The sequence below is a fragment of the Acanthaster planci genome, linkage group LG03, assembly GCF_054643075.1.
Source record: "Acanthaster planci isolate LZ-2023a linkage group LG03, COTS_SCS, whole genome shotgun sequence".
In the NCBI taxonomy this organism is placed as follows: Eukaryota; Metazoa; Echinodermata; class Asteroidea; order Valvatida; family Acanthasteridae; genus Acanthaster; species Acanthaster planci.
Window position 1 is genome coordinate 18,834,182 of NC_141779.1, and position 17,184 is coordinate 18,851,365.

At 39.9% G+C, this 17,184-nt stretch overlaps 1 protein-coding gene across 21 annotated transcripts in view; it reads left to right on the forward strand.

The window, feature by feature from the left end:
* Positions 1-17,184, forward strand: part of LOC110989986 (uncharacterized) — a 46,918-nt gene that overhangs the window by 23,803 nt on the left and 5,931 nt on the right. For 10 of the 21 annotated variants that reach the window (XM_087134360.1, XM_087134361.1, XM_087134363.1 and 7 more), the window contains 8 exons: positions 522-578; positions 3,028-3,233; positions 4,289-4,511; positions 5,133-5,222; positions 5,988-6,283; positions 7,570-7,641; positions 9,915-9,941; positions 15,276-15,350. In XM_087134360.1, coding sequence (XP_086990486.1) covers positions 522-578; positions 3,028-3,233; positions 4,289-4,511; positions 5,133-5,222; positions 5,988-6,283; positions 7,570-7,641; positions 9,915-9,941; positions 15,276-15,350 — 1,046 coding nt within the window. Of the gene's footprint in view, positions 1-521; positions 579-1,192; positions 2,119-3,027; positions 3,234-4,288; positions 4,512-5,132; positions 5,223-5,987; positions 6,284-7,569; positions 7,642-9,914; positions 9,942-15,275; positions 15,351-17,184 lie in introns of those variants that run through there. The other 11 variants (XM_087134369.1, XM_087134362.1, XM_087134368.1 and 8 more) reach the window with 11 other exon arrangements.

Sequence of the window (17,184 nt, forward strand, 5' to 3'; positions counted from 1 at the left end):
GGTGCTTTTCCAAGCTTTGTGCTTTTTATAATGAAGAAAAGAACCTGAGGCTGCTTTCATCTTGAGTGAATAATTATTCCAGCACCATTCTGTAGATGCAAGTTGCCCTGATTTGCTTGTAATAGTCAGTAGGTCTGCTGCCCTCTGTTGTCTCAACAGGTACAGACCAACACAAAAATTAGACAGCTAACAGGTTTTAAAGATAGTGACAGTTGTGCTTGATTGAATGCTAAGTTAAATTCGGTGTATTAACCATTCAGAGTATCTTTTACATTAACAAGATAACATCTGATTGTTTTTATTCAGCTTTATGCATCAGATCCTATTACGTTTAATTTGATAAATTCTCCATTTGTTTTACTTTTGCAAACCATAATATGCGATTTGATTTGTAGCAAAATGTTTTCAGTGCTTGATGGAGATTGCCACAGTTTAAGTTGCATGGGTTTTTATATTTTGCACCTCACCTTATTTCCGCCCGTTTGCTGCTTGCATGCATCGTGAATATTCATGGTATGCAGAAGAGGAGGCAGAGCCTATTCTAGATGATGACCACACCCTTGATGACATTATCATAAGTATGTATTGGGTTGCCGTGCCAAAGTTGGAATTCACCCTTTCTGTCTCTTGGCTCTGCTCCTGCAGGCATTTCTTGGCCCAGAATTTCTCAGTCCTGATCTTGTAACTATTATTTTTTATCTGCTTATAAGATGATATTATTTCATAGTTCTTTTCTGAATCCACAGAGCCTTCTTTTTCACAGTAGAATTGCCAAAACAAACATCAAGTCATGTTACACTGCTGTATACACTCTGCTCATAATTCCTATTCAAAAATGCACTGTACCATGGATTTTTTTTTTGCATTCTGAGAAGTTTCTTGTAACATGCATGACATGTACATGTATGTGAATTTGTCGTACTGAATATTGTTCAGATTTTTTTTTTTTTTTAATTTCTGCCCGTTGGGCCAGGACCCCTCCAGGAAATCCACTTTTGTTGGGAGGTATAAGTTTTGGATACAAAAATAAAACTTGAAATAAATCTCTAACTGTTGGCTGGCTGACCTGCCAGAGAATTTTTTCTTAATAGTTTGAAAGGTGACACAGCAATAAGATGTCAGTTTGGGCATTTTCACATTTCCAATCTTTGTAAGCTACATGGATTTGTGTTTAAATCCATCACATATCTAGAAGTAGCCCAAGATAATGAAAAGATAGAAATAGCTCCAGATGTCATTGAGATGTTGGCTGAGCCAGAACCCATTCAAGCTGAGGATATCATGGTTGTGGAGGATGGTGAAAATGGAAAGCTGCGAGTTCTGTCGCGTGCTGGCTCGAGCAGGAGCATACGGAGCAGTCGGAGTGCCCTCAGTGCTGGCAGTGTGAAAAGCAGGCTGAGCGTGCGCAGTGGAAGGAGCGCCCCCAGTGCCCAGTCTGCCCAGAGCAGACAAAGTCACAGGAGCCTGGAGAGCCAGCAAAGTGCTCATAGTACCCAGCTGCCGAGGAGTATCCCCAGTGCTACGAGCTCTTCGGGCTCTCACAGCTACACAATAAATGTGGAACCGCCTAGTGATGCAATTAATGTGAGACCACCTAGAGATGGAATTAACGTGGAACTGCCTAGCGACGCAATTAATGTGGAACCGCCGAGCGATGAAGAGAAGGAGATTGAAAATGTGACACTGAGGAGAGGTGAGAATGTGACAGATGCAGCAGAAGAAACAACTGAGGACAACTGTAGTGAGAGAGAGACTGAAGATGCTCTGTCGGAGAAGGAATCCTCCAAGCATGAACCCCATCAGGAGGAGACGAAAGAAAGTACACTGGAGTCGCCGGCTGACAAGGAGGCACCTGGCGAAGATTCCTTCCAACAGGATGGATTGCCACAGCAGGAGGAAATGGAACCATCTGAGAAGAGTGCCCCAGTGCCCGAAGAGCAACCCCCGAGTGTAGTGACCCCCAGTTCGCCCCACACAGTGCCCGATGGGGCAGGAAAAGATGCCGGCGAGCAAGGGGAAGGGAAGAGTGAGTTTACGGCAGGCAGTGTGTTGACAGCACATGATGTGGAGTCTCCCAACATGAAGTGGCACTCTTCTGCTTGAGGGCACCGATCACGTGCAGTACTTTCTCATGCACAAGTGATTGATCACAGTGTGCACAGCGTGGCTGATTCACTAGTCTTTGTCACTGATTGACGTGAGATTTTTTTTCTGCAAAAGGCACTGTGTGTGAGACTGCTGACCTTTTTCACAGTTGCACGTCCACTGAGATGCTGTAAACTATCTGTTTCCTTGGTCTTCTTTTTCAAAACACTGTGCACTTTTCACCATCCTTGATATAACATATGATCTTTTTGTTCTTACGACACAATTTCCCAGTAGTTATTAATATTCCTTGATATTGGTCTGACATCTCTCCTTGGATTGTGTGCTGTGCATCTGCTTTCCTGCACATATACTTTTTTACAAAGTGATTTTGTGTTAGTCCAAAGAATACGTATTTATGGAACGGAAGTCCCGCAAGTGTCATTACAAAATTTCGTAGATGCTCGAGAATTCATGGGACTGGTAAATCTTGTGGTTACATTCTCACATTTGTGTGGTTTAGGCATCAGGTTGGTAAGCCAGCAAGTCATCACTGTCAAACATATATCGGTTCAGTTGTGGAAAAACTAGTAGTTTTGAAATATCCTTTACTAACTCCTGAGCTTGTTGGAGATGCAGTTGCTCATAATTAGATGTGTGTGAGTTATTTTGAAGTACTACTGTTTGGATAAATTCACAGCGATTTGTCTTGTTTAAGAAAAGGTAAAAAGCCTCTCTATGCATTGAAGAAGTTATTTTGTATGTGTCCACAAGTTCTTATTCAGCACGAGATTTGTGGTTTTAGGTTTTTTCTTTATGTGACATGAGGTTATTTCACAAGTCTTGGAGTGATTTGAAAATTGCTGAATGTTGACTTGTAACCAAGAAATCAACCATATGAATGCAGCCTTCAGTAACTACCTATCCACCTTCATTTTTCAGGTGGTGATGCTGGAGATGCCACCTCTGTGCACTCAGGCAAGACAGGGAAATCCCTCCATTCTGCTGGGTCGCGGGTGGAGAGTGCCCCAACTGTCAAATCTGGCAAATCGGCAGCAGCCAAAAGCACCCCCAGCGTCAAAGGTGATGCAGGGGGGCCCCTAGAGTTTGGTGTCACAAACTATGGTGTTGCCGACAAGAAGGAACAGGTATGTGGGGTGAAACTCCATCATGCTGTTTTGTGGCGAGGTTTGACTAGAAACCCCACTTAGCCTGCTATTGCATTGTTTCTGCAGCTTAGGCATATTATGTAGAGCATGTTGTCCATTATTTTTGTAGGGCATTAGACACCAGTATCATGGTCAGCATTCAGGCACCCCCCCTCCCCATTGAACAACAGAAGAAGGGCCATCTGCCTGGTTCCCCCTACCTTAATTACTGGAAGTGGAATGACAGTGGAGGGTCTGACTAAAATCAGTTTATCTGCTTGCAGTGGTATACGTGACATTAACCACTTCGGGCCGGGGCATTTTTCAACGTTGAGGATGCTGGGCCGGCATGACTATCATTTTTTCTGTTTTCAAAATTCCTCAACAATTCATCATTCCATTTAACAGTCGTTTATAGCCGCACGGAGTAATCTTCAGGCACTACTCTAAGTTGACAGGTGACCTTCATTGACGCCCGAATATTTCAGCCAGGCCTGCAGCCTTGTAAACAGAGCCCAGATTGTGCGGTGTTATACAACTGTCTTTTGTTCACGAACCTGGCTCAGTGCACTGCTGACCTCTTTTCAATAGGGGCCAGATTAACATTCAGTGGTGCTGTGTGGCTCATCGCTGCGGTGGTGGAGAGCTTTTGTCCCCGGTGGTAATCCGCTTGCTCTAAATACCCCAAACCCTGGTATACGGTTTCAAAATAACGCTGGATTATCACCACTTTTGAGAGTGAAAAATGCCGGTCATGCCCAGCAGCCTGGTCTTTTGTTCGGAGTACAGTCTTTTGTTACAGGGCCCTGTTTCCTTTGTCCGAGTTCGGAGACCCCGGCCACACATATAAACCATACGGCTCCGATTTCGGAGTCCCCGGCTGGTAGTGGTTAAAGAAACCAGGAATGACATATGCCAATCAGTAATATGCAATATTCAAGAGTTGGCATTGTCCAATCAGAAGTTGATGGTTCAAGCACAGGGCCAATATTGGAGAGAGCATATCCTGCTGCCTACGTCTGTAATGTATGCAACATTTGCCAACTTTCCAATAGGAGAAGCAACCTCCCATTGTGCGCCCCCCTGCAGAGCCTACCAAGCCTAAAGAACTGGACGCAGAGGACGAAGAACTAGCCAAGATCTTGAAGGAGACAGGCCTGATGGAGAAAGAGAAGGCACCCGATGCCAAGAGCACCAAGAGCAGCAAGAGCAGTAAAAGCAACAAGAGCAACAAGTCAAGCGGCAGCAAAGACAAGAACAAGGAGGAGTTTGTTGTCAGTAAGTGTGTAGCAGCAGTCTCTAAGCTTACCCTCTAGCCTTGACGGTAACCCTACTTGGGCTGATCACCGCTACTGTGGTTCAGTGTTGTCATAAGTAGCGGTGGCTTTTTACTGACTGTTTTGAAGGTATTCACAGTTGAGGTAAAAGTGTTCTTTGCTTTTTTCCAGGTGAACTTTATCGAAACTCAGATGCAGTTTTATCAGAAGTGTACTCTAGACAGTATTTTGCGAGCAAATATTTTGTGTATGAGCATGTGTGGTTGCTGTTATTAATGATAGATAAAGATATTGTTAGAGTAAAAGATGACTGGAAGTTACCGATTGTCCCAGGGTCTCTATTCAGTCCACTGCAGTTTACAAACCAGCATAATGAAAGCTTTACGATCACTGTCACACAAAGACTTATCCATGGCAGGTGTTGTGTCATTAATTTACCAGCAGGTACTAGCACTTGAAGGCAATATGTCCACTGTTTTGGCAGGTTTTAATTCTAATCTCCCCCTTTTTTTCAATTTATGCCACCTCACCACTGCAGTACATGTACGTTATGGTGCACATTCACCACAATTTCCCTGTTTAAAATCCGAACTTTGTTGCGTTTCTCATTGCCTTTAAACAGAAAAGCCAGAGGATGATAAAGTTGACCACCTACTCTACAAACCGCTGCCTGAGAAGAAGCCAGAAGAGAAAAAGGCAGAACCTGCAAAAGGTAGGCAATCACAGACCTTTGGAGAGTGGATTGGATTGATTCACAAGATTCATTCATTCACAAGTGGCAAAGTAGCGGTTCAGATCAATCCTAAAGTTGGCTGTCGACTCATTTGAAGATTGCCAACATGGTGCTATTTGGGCATTTGAATTTGGCCAAATTTGGCTCGGCTGGTTCTACTGAGACTGGTTCCCTGACTGTGGTCTTGTACATCAGTTGCAGTGTTACGACAGCCACAGTGGAAGGCAGGGAATTGTTGCTGAGGTAATACTGCTTCTGACTCAAAAAATGATATGCACCTCCCTTGGACTTGCATTTGAGATAGTTCTGGAAGAGCAGCGGTGACCTTTCCTTAGCAAACCCACGAGGGCTCACTTAGTGCCTGGCTGCCTGGCTTTTCACTAGTAAAATTAGAAGTGGACATTTCCATGTAATGAGTCATTTGGGGAAGAACGTTTTAAATAATAGGATGTTTTCAGAAACAGTTGCTTTTTAAGATTGATTAATTAAGGGGGAAAATAATGACTGCCAGTTGTCTTTTAAAATGAGAAGATTCTGTTTACAGATCTCTTCCATAACTATACATTATAGTTCATATTAAAGATTAGGGGCAGTCTCCCTGAAATTATATGTTTCTATCAAGAAGAATTAGAATTGAAGAAATGGATTACCCAAGAAGTTCTTGTTAGGTGTGATTTGGGGGAGATGGGGTTAATGCTATTTTGATGATAATTTTGAGTCGGTGTTCTTTTCCTCTTTAAATAGCAACTAAAGCCAAGAAACCAAAGAAGCCTGCCCCTGTGAAAAAGGTGTCTCCTGCCAAGAAGCCCAAGAAGAAACTCAAAGCGGAGGCTGTAAAGGAGGAGCCCAAACCCCCTCCCGAGGAAACCTCCAAGGCAGAGGAGGAGAAGAAAGTGGAAGAGGTAGCAGAAGATGCTGAGAGCGAGGATGTGAAACTGTCCAAGACACCTGCAATGGAGGAGACAGCCGAAGAAGATGAAATGGACGAAGAGGAAGAAGAGGAGAAGGCCGAATCTCCTGAGTTTATCATTATTCATGACGTGAGTAAAGAGGATTTTTTTCTCTTATTTTTCCCTCTCAGAGTAGTTGCCATTTGGAGCAGGAGATTTCAAGAAACAGAAGACACGTTAATGCCTAATATCCTTAGTTTTGCAATCATGAACAAAACATGGATACAGTTTTAATTTGCTCCAGGAACAAAATGCCACAACACTGATGTTCACACTGATATTCAGACTTTGCTCTAATGAGATGAAAATACAATAACAGGGATTTGACCAACACTCAGAAAACATGTTCTTGCCTATTAACCTTTAAATCTCTTGAACATTTTCCCCTCCAAAGTCAAGGGCCTCGTAGTGTTTAATGAATAGATTGGTGGCTGTTTTTTTTTAACCCAGAACAAACTTTGCCAAAGCAATCCTCAATAGTAAGCTTTTCTGCAGAACCTCTTTTTTGTAAAGTGTATTTGCTAACTCCAGAGGAACCTGTCATGCAACCAGCTTCACTTGGCCAAGCTAGCTAGAAAGTTAATTACAAACGGCAAAATCACATTGTGCTCAATTTTAAAAAGAATGTACCTTTTACAAACCTGTTGTTATTCTGTAGGTAAATCATTAAGAAAAATCCATAAATTATTGATCTGGACACTTGAGTGATCAGAAAATTCATAACATCTGGATGATATGGTGCAGTTTGAAAAGCTAGAAGTTTTCAGAAAATTTAAATAGGAAATTTTCTCTATGCAGTACAAGTGATTTGTCAAAAATGACTCATATCTTTAATGTACCAGTCACTGGAGCATAAATTAAAATGAGGTACCCGGTATCCCATATCCTGTTCGGTTTGCCACTTTGAATTCAGCCAACCTTGAATTCAGCATTGTGCTGTCAGTGATTGTGATGACCTGATTATGTTCAGTGACCCGGCAAAGGTAGTCCATTCACACTCTGTCAACCTTGCATCATAATGCACTCCTAATCATAAATGGGCAGGCTAATAACTGACAGTCAGGGTTCACCTCGGTGCAATGAAAGTGGGTTGAAAGTAGCATATCAGCCCAAAGAAGCTGAGATCAACACCTGAGGCTCATGTCAGAGCTTTTGTCTTTCCTTTTAATGTAAGATTGATTTTATTTGAGCTGTCAAAATGGGCTTTCTGTCTGAGGGAAAGGGGGATAAACTGCTTGGGTTTTGCATTGTTTCTGTCTTCTTGTGTTTCACAAGTTTCCAGCATACGTCTGTATCTCTTCTTCCCAAATTTCTTCTCTTAAAGTGACAGCATTGTTCTGTATCCATTAATAAATTTTGTTGAAAAAATACATCAGATTGAAAGGGAAAACACAGAACCAGTTATTGAGAAAACGGAAGCACCGGTAATACCAGTGCAACAACGGAAAGTAAGTGTGGGAGGGTGAAATATGTATGCATTATTCAAGTCATTGGTTTTTTTTCTCTTGCATGTGTGGCGGGCTCTTTTGCTAACAACTGCTAACCATGCATGTGTGAGGCAACAAAGCTATTAAGCCAATATATGTAGTGTCGTTTTTATCCAACCAAAATGCTTCTTGCATTGCTGTAAATTAGCACACTGCTGTGTGATTTCATTTGAAAATGGCATTAAGTTGATTTCTGCAGTGGTGATGCAAATTTGTGTTTAGTGTGATGCTGAGAATATGATTGAATCGCAGAGATAGAATAACAAAATTAAGTGGGAAGATTTGTAATCTCAAGCATGAAACCTAATACATGAATATAGGGAATGGCTTGATATGTCATTCTTGCTTTTCCAAAAGACTAGAAGTGAATGTGTCCAAAGTTTCTTGGGTAAACTCAGAAAAAATGATATGGGTAAAAATTGATAAAATGTGATTTGGAATGATTGCTTTCATTTTTTTGGAGAGATGCCTTCCTATGAGCGTTTATCTTGGGAAGACGTCTTTCCATAAATTCTCTTTTCTTGATATCTTATCTTGGACAGTTGTTAGAAAGCCTGCAGGATTCAGCCTTTCTGTGATGATGTATTGCGGAAAAGCAAAAATGCAAATGGTCATTTCAGTCTTCAGTATTGGTGCTAAAAAATTTCAGGACTGTGAAATGCACTTGGCTTTTGCTGGCCTTTCACATAGGCGGTAGCAAATAAAAAAATCACATTTGTGAAATTCAATTTCCTTCTCTGCTTTTTTTTTGGTTCCTTTTTTGGACAAAACAAGAATGAACTTGACGTTACCTTCCATTGAATTGAAATTGCAAATTGATTTAAGCTTTGGCTTTCAAGTCACATACCAATGCAATCTCACTGAATGTGCAGGGAAAGAGAGTCACATTGACCACGAGCAATTGGCCACTGTAGCGTGTACCTCACGTGGATTGTCTGAAAGAGCACTGTAGCTTTGAATTAAAAACAGGATGAATACGGCATAACAGCAAGCTAATGCAAGATCAAATACATGTATAATGCTGTCATCGGCAATATCCGATGCTCAGAAAATGACTCGAGGCTACTGACAAAAGGTTGTCGCAGCAGAGTTGACTTTGTGTAGCAAAACTTTTGCCGAGATAGATCAAGATGATTCAGAAAAACTTTAACCGCCACTTGTGTTTCATTGCCACGCATGTGTGTTTGATAGAGTAACCAAAATGGTGAAAAAGAAATAGAGTCTGGTTTTTATTGTACATGTACCTCTGAAAGTAAAACACATTGAACATATTCAAAAATTCATTTACACTTGGTAAAAACATGCATAGCCAGAAAAACATTATCTTATTGCATAATCATAAAGAAAATATCAGTTCTTTTAATGAAGCCAAGTTGTATTTGAGCAGTAATGTATTGGAACAGATAGATGAAAAATGAAGACACCCTGTACAGCTTCTGCCATTTTCAACATGAAGCCATTACCTCTGTAACATCCATCATACCGTGTGCTCTTGATGAGCACAGCTACATTAACCCTCTGACTGAAGCCTTCCAGGCTCATCTGACATTTTACCGAGCACCATGTAGGAAATGATCATAATACATTCTCGACTCCATTGTCACATAGCTGACTTGCTGTTCAACAGTAATGATAAAAATTGCCATTCGTTTCTTTTCCTCCAAAGTAGGGAGAATTTGTTTCTCTTGGATAACAAATGAACCATCACCTCTGTAGTCAACCGGCAGCTTGCATTGTGTTATTTTTGTGTCACTTGCTGGTTGATACGGCAAGGAGAGTAATAACATGAATAAATTGCAGAATCAGTTGGCTGGTTACCAGTTTCAGCTACTGGTAGTGCATGGTTTGTTTCTGCTTGGATGGGCTGACATTGGCACGTCCCATGTACCTACGCAGTCACAGCCAACTGTGTTAAGGAATTTATGGCTTTACATCCAAGGGTTGATTTTTGTGTGGGGCAGCAAAGACCTCTGACCCTGCTGGTACCCTGGTATGAAACAAAAGTTCTGCTTAGTCACGGAGTATTTCATCATGGTCAAAAATCAAATTGGTCATAATTCATTCTTGCCAAAGGTCATGCATGCACAAATAGCGGTACATACATGCGATGGTACATGTATTACAAATTTCACAGCTGCTCATTTGTTGTTCTGTGATGTCAGTATTTAAAGAATGTAGTGTACGAGTTTACAATTGACTGTTTTTCCATCCCTTATTTTCCACAATGCCTCAAGGAATTCTCGGATTCAGAAGAAGAAGAGGTACTTATACAGATCTCAGGGTTGTCAGTGTGTTGCAGCTTTTTTCTCCGGGAAAATCTCATATTTGTCAGTGGATTTAGGCATGAGAGAAACATGAGCAGTGTGCAGTGTAACATGCATATTTGGTCAGACCTCAAAAACTTATATTGTCATTAGCTTCAGTGAACACGTTGTTGACATAAGACTTTCCATACAAAGCCTTCATCTGTTCAATTTGTGTCTTTGAAAAATTAGTGTTTTGTGGACATAAATGGCCTTTCTATGGCATAATTTAAAGCATTCATAAAACTCAGGGAATGCTTTGTTTAAATTTTTAAAAAATGCACGTGTGCCCATTTGTTCTGACTGAGTCGCCCTAGAATTGCAAGCCAAACAACACAGACATGCAAAATTCATGTCTGACACATGTGCGCTCAATAATGCAGTCATTCACGAGCCCATCTCCGCCAGGCCTAGATCAGGGACAATTGAAGGTCCAAACAATATTGCATCAGAGGCAATCAATTCCATTCCAGCAACATGCCATTACACTGCACAGTTGAACGGTGCATTTTTGTGTTGTGCACCAGGACCTGTTTAGAACCTCCTGCATTGGAGTTCAATCAGTGTCCACATGTGTTAATAGTTCACTGACGGATATGAGATTTTGGAGTGGAAAGTCAGGCTGTGCGTACACGCAATTATCGATTGATGTGGCTGAAATGTTTCCCTGCCTGTATGTTTGTGAATGGTGTGCTGCATGAATTGATGTCATTGTTTTTGCAAGCAGGTTGCAAGGAAGGAATCCATCTGGTCCTTAAAGTTTTCTTTCCCACCAGCATGTATGGGAAAGGGGAAAAAAATACATGTTCCATTTGCATATATTTCTGCGTGGTTGTTTGCATGTGCATGGTTTGGGGGTGCTGTTTTCTTCTCAGGTTGTTGTTTGAAAGTGTCTTTGCAAAGAAAAAGCTTATAATGTTTTGCATGCAGGTGCTGGGAAAAAGGCCTTGCATCACTGGTGCATGCTTTTGTTTTCTTCACTTCTATTTCTCATAGGGGAATTACAAATGCCACATCTTAGTGGGGGAATGGGGGCTTTTTCCCATTTCCCCCAAACTCTAAAGCTGTTGTTTAAAAAAAAAGGAATGGAAAAGTCAATACTTCTTGACAAAACTCAGTGGAAATTTTGTCAGATTTACAAAGAGGTAGAGTATTGTTAAAATCTTGCAATTGAAATGTGGTCATAGTGAGCCAGTAAAAATGAAACAAAAAATGTTAAGTATATTTTCAGATAATGGAAGTTGTACTTGTACAGCATTTCCACCCTGAAAGTAAAAACAGCCTACCCTCTTGCAGCATGACAAAAGGGTACTGTTATTCACATTAAATTAATCAAGTATTCAAGTATGATGTTGTTGATTATTTTAACCCACTTCTTGTCACACTTATTGGAGTGACTTTTTGCACCGTTTGCAAGCAAATTCTTGCTTGAGCTAAACTCCTCTTCCTCAGAGCTTTTTTACCATTCTTGTAAACTTTCGGATGAAAGATGCCAAGGTTTCTTTCGTCTTGACTTCCTGATGTCATTTGTAGAGTGCATCGTTCATTCATGATTTGTGTATCATACTTAATGAGATTGCCAAAAGATTACATCATCCTGTGATGTATTTGATGCACACTCCAATATTGACACCCGCATATCTACCGTTCCTGAATGGATGCATATTTAATGAGATGCCGCAGAGAAGAGAGTGATCTCGAGATAAGGCTCACATTTGGAAATTAAACATAGGCTTTAGTGCTTGTCACTTCTCATTATCCTATCCACTTGTTAGAGGGTTAGCAGTGAAGCCAGTGGAAATGTGTCTCCAACCATAGCAAATTACTGCACATTAATTTCAAGGGCTTGAAATCTTGTTAGGTACCCATTGCTTGGGTACTAGCTTAAATCGATGTGGGCTTTTTTCAGTAGTTTATGCTGATCCTTGCTTTGAAATTATTTAACAAAAAATATTGGGCCAGAGCGTGTCTTTAGGTTTTAATGTTCTCTTTTTTCCCCTCTGAATAATCTCAGCTGTGTTGCTGTGTTGGGAGCACTTCCATTGGTGTGGGCTTGTAGGATCATTGCTCTTATCCCGTTCTTCATTATTCCAGAAATCACCATTAAGCCCTAAATTGCCTAGAAGCCATCTTGCCATGCCTCTGGTGAGGAGGATAAACTCTCCCTCAACCAGAATGTTACTTAGCATTTTGTCGACACACATAAATGCAAATTTCCCAGAGGCAGTTACGACAGATTCTAAATGGTGCGGGCTGTTTTGCATCAGTAAGGTGCAATTAAAAATTCACACACATGTTCGCAGACATGGTTTCCTATGAACTGTCTTTGTGTCCCAATTATAGTGTTCCTTGTAATGGTATGGAAAAGGCACTACTTTTTCTGATGCTCCTGTTTCTACTGTGTATTTCTGGAAACTTCAAATGAATTTCATTTTGAACTGCACAAATCAGTAAATTGTAAACAGTAAACATTAATTTGAAATGAAGGTCACAATGAGAAAAGTCAAATGTGCAGTATGCAGTGTGCATAACTAGTTTTGTACTGGCAAGAAGGTTTCTAGGATAACTGCACATTATATGGAGCCCTTCAGAATGAGGTTACAGTACTGACCGACCTATCCCGCTGGTAGTCATTGAATTTCAAGTAGAACAGGTGTATTATAAGTAGGCAATGTGGAATAAGTGTGGTAAACTAGACTGAGAATGATTGAAATGGGCAGTAGGGAGACAGTTGCCGAGCTTGGAGCATTAGCAGCACTGCAAAGTACCTGGCATTAACATGTTCCTTCCAGGCAAAGCCTATAATGACCTTGATATTCATAGTTACTCCCAATTTACCATTAATAGTTGCAAATGGTTGATAAATATTTATGAAATCCAGGTAGAGTGGTTTTGATCAGTGTTACAGGGCTGAATTCGCCCCTAGAGGCATCTGAAAAACAGGCTGAAGTTAAGTTTTTTGTAGTGAGCAGTTGCGTTTTTCACAAACATGTATCATATAAGAGGTATATGGTCAAGTAATGAATATTCTTAATAGGGAAGAAAGATGAAACCTGGGCCCCATTTCACAGTGCAGTTCAGCATAATTTACGGAGACCTTAAGCAGTAAGGACAGCAAAAGGCATGCTTACCTCAGAGGAAACTTTGCATAAGTTTGTGATGTAACATGGTAGCATGACTTTCTGACTGACAGACAGACAATTTCATGACAAGTAGCGCCATAAAATTGGGCCCTGTTAAACTGTCTGTCATACCTCAATTGGACTAGATATGGGTGGTCTTACTGCTTGCATTGTGTGTATCCTTCACTATATAGAAACAAAAGAGTACCAGTATATGAAGGCAACCAGTATTTTCATTATAACTCACAAGCATTAGACATTGTTTAGTTGCATTCTTGTCATACCAGAAGCAAAAATTCACCCTAAAGGAAAAAAAACCTTCCATACCTTAAAGAAAAACACAGTCAGTGCAAGGTTTGTAAATATTCTTGCCGTTGAGAACTTGCTATATAAAAACACTTAGGATATCTGATGAATTCAGTAGTCACTTGCAATTCTGATTTAGTGCTGTTGAATTTCCCTCGGGTATCAAGACAACACTATTGAAGCATCTCAATTAAAACTGTGGGTGAAAAATTCCCTCTTTAAATTGCCAGGAGGATTGCACGATGGGTTTGGAAGGACAGGTACTGGACAGTGAATGCTCAGCGTAGGGCTTTTCCCCGATACAAAAATGATCAGATCAATGCCACTTTGCGTCATTGCGGCCGTCAGTGTTTGAAAGAGATTCATCTCATATGACTGCTTGATCAGAGATGCAATACACATTTACACGTGTGTCTCCACATCAGTGACCCGCTCTTTCATGTTATCGCACAATAAAGATTCCCAAGATTGACTCTTAAGAGCTATTCTGACCTTGGGTGAACAAATGTGTAAAGAAAACCACTGTGAAATCTTAATTGTCAAGTTAGGTAGTCAACAATTAAATTTCAAGGCAAATTAAAAAAACCCTTATTTTCACATTGTTTTTGTAGCTTGCATTTAGCGTAGCTGTACCTCTTTTGCAAACTTTATCAGTTGAAGAAGTAACTGAACCAATGTAGTTACAGAAGTAACTTTATTGGTTAAAATAATAATACAGTGCAGAGGTAACATCCAATAAACAGTTACAAACGTGGCTGATTATTTTATGGAACTGACTTGCTGTTACATTTACGCTAACAGTGAGTCATAATATTTCAGGTGCCATTTTTTTTTTCGAAAATGGTGGTCCATAAACGATACATATATAGCAGCAATATTTATTTAGATTTTATCTGTTCCTTAACAGTTTGGTGGTATACATACCTTTAGTGTGTAGCTTTGAACTCAATAAGCCGCCCCCTTTCATTTTTTTACTCTCGCTTTTATTTCAATACCTGTGTGAACAAAATATATCTCATAACTGTGTTTGATGTTATTAACTTAATTAAAGGTAAAGCATTTTACTGACATGAACTAACATGTTGAATTTCATCCTTCTATTCACATGCATTATAAGTTTTTTATCTCACAGTGTGGCGTGCTTCACTTTTTAACAAACCCTAATCCACAATATCCTAATATATCCTAATATCACAATACATCCTAACATTGTAAGTGCTCTCTCATAGTAAACTAATAACTGTTTTGTTCTTAGGATATTTACCAATAGTTAAAAACAAAAACTGAAGTTCTAAGCTGCAATTTTCTTGGAAATGAAATATTTCACATAATTAGTAATTATATTCTTGATTGAAGCATTGCTCTTAAAAGCTGGTTACTTTTTGACCCAAATCACTTACTCTTCATTAAAGCGATGGATTTTTTTACTCCAAACACTGAAGTGATTTAACAAGAAGGGAAAAGTTACAAAAATGTTTATTTGTGTCTAGCATGATCAGAAACACAAACCTGTATAAATCTGAAATGAAAATATAGTCAAGTGTTTTTTAATTCTTTTGGGGCTGAAAGTCATCTGCGAGGTGTGCATGGTTTGCATGGAATTCTTTGGTCATGTGCTCTCACCCGCCCTTTTGAAAATGCTGACTGTGCTGCTGTGTGAGCCTTAGATGTGATTAGACAATGTAAAGCTAGATGGTGCCGAGATTTCATAAATGTTGTTTTATCTCATTCATCCAAACCCCCTGTATCTCCTGCACTTGCCCCACTCCTCAATCCCCCTGTACTATTCCACACCATCCCCACTTTCACCCACCCCACCCATCCCACCCAACCCTACTCCACCCCACCCTGTGCACTCCTGTAGCCTGAGCCTTTACCGCCCTCAGTGGCTCAGACGGATATGACAGCAGACTCGGAACTCATGTCTGTCTACACCGAGGTATAGTCGTTTTAGAAGTTCATTTAGATTGGCATACATGTATGTTCCAGTGTTTATGTTCATGATTTCATATGTGCTGTAGTTGTCTTGGAACTCTCCTTGTGCACCCTTCCCGTTTATGTATTTTAGACACTAGTGTCAGAGGTCAGAGCGCATCTAAAGACACATTAGTGCTAAATGTGAAACATGCATATATGAGGACAGAAAGAATAAACCTGAAAACAAATTTCAAAATACTTGAAAACATTTTATTTGGCATCTTTAGCATAGGTGTGCAACTGCAGACTTGAATCCTACAGTGCTCCACTCGTAAACTTTCCTGAAGCATGCTAATAAGCCCAGCTCATAAGTGGTATTGTGAGGGTCTAGCTAGGATCACTTTTGAACCACTTAAACCATTCAGTCATCTAATCTAAACGAGAGTTTATTTCCATTTATTATATAGATTAGATTATTATACTTCTTGGATTCAACATGTTGGTCTGAGTAGGGATGCGGACATTCTGTTTATATCAAAACCAAGCTTGAAAATTTGCCGGTTGGGTCCATACAAGCGTTCAGCTTGAGACAATCAGAAACGGTTAATGGAAAGCTTCTCAAATGAATCCTGGACAATATGAAAATGTATTTATACTGCATGAGATTTTTACACATTGCTCTTTTAATAACTTTGTCTTGACTACAACTGAGATTAGGGGTGAACATTTACTTGATGAGGCTCATTTTCTGTTTGATGGATTTTCTTTCAAAATCTGTTTATCTAATTATAGAGCCTTACAGCAGTTTTCACTCTAAATCTTTCAGTCTAATTTTGAAGAGATGAGGGAGTGACATTTTACTCAATGGGAATAAGGCAGAACTTACCATGGTTCATTAGGAGAAGCTTTATTCTTTCTCTCATGGTATCTCTAACTTGTTCTTAATGGGCTTACATTACCTGAAATACCGATGTTAATGAGTGTCATGTGAGAGGGATAGATCCATTACAAGATAAATGATTGTAATCTTGGCATTCATGATATACAGTAACACGCGTGTGTAGTGCTTTTAATGTAAGCTTTGACTTTTGAGATGCGTAAGTTGGCAACTCTTGCGGTGAACTTAATCATTCTTGTATGGCATTCTGTTTGGATCTTCCCATTCATAGAAATAGGCTCTCGTGAAATATACATCCAATTTAAAGTAGTGCCACTAAAAAGTCAGACCCTGTGTTTTTTCTACCTAATGATTTTTATCTGTTGTTTACAAATACTTATGTATGTTTTCTTTCTTAATCCTCATTCAGCAGAGCTTTATTACTCTTGTCATGTTCTCTAGACATTTTCTCCAGATATTTTCCACCTTCTTGTACGATAAGGATAATATCATAGGTGAACTTCTCTTCATTTGCAGTTCTCTTATTAATTCCTGTTTTCAGGGTGAATATGTTGTACTTCAAGTATTACCTCTTGACTTGTTATGTACACATGATTTTTCTATGGTACTGCTTTGGTAGACAGTTACGTGTACTATTTGAATCATCTCCTGAGAATTTACGAGCAGTCACTTTTGAGGAGGAGAGGGGTCCAAAATGCTTTCAATGTGTCAGCTGCTGATGACCAGTTGAAAATATCAGATGTACATGTACATGAACCAAATTGATCTTATGTTTAATATATAAGTTCTATCTGCACTATGTGCCTTATTTTGGCCTTAGTTTGTCAAACCAGTTTGCCCGTGTCTTTTTAAAAAAGAAATTTAAAGATTGCCATGTCAAAGCATAACTTATTTGAAGAACATTCATTTTACCCTTTCTTGGCCGTATGTACCCATCAATTTAGGTCAGCGTAGTAGT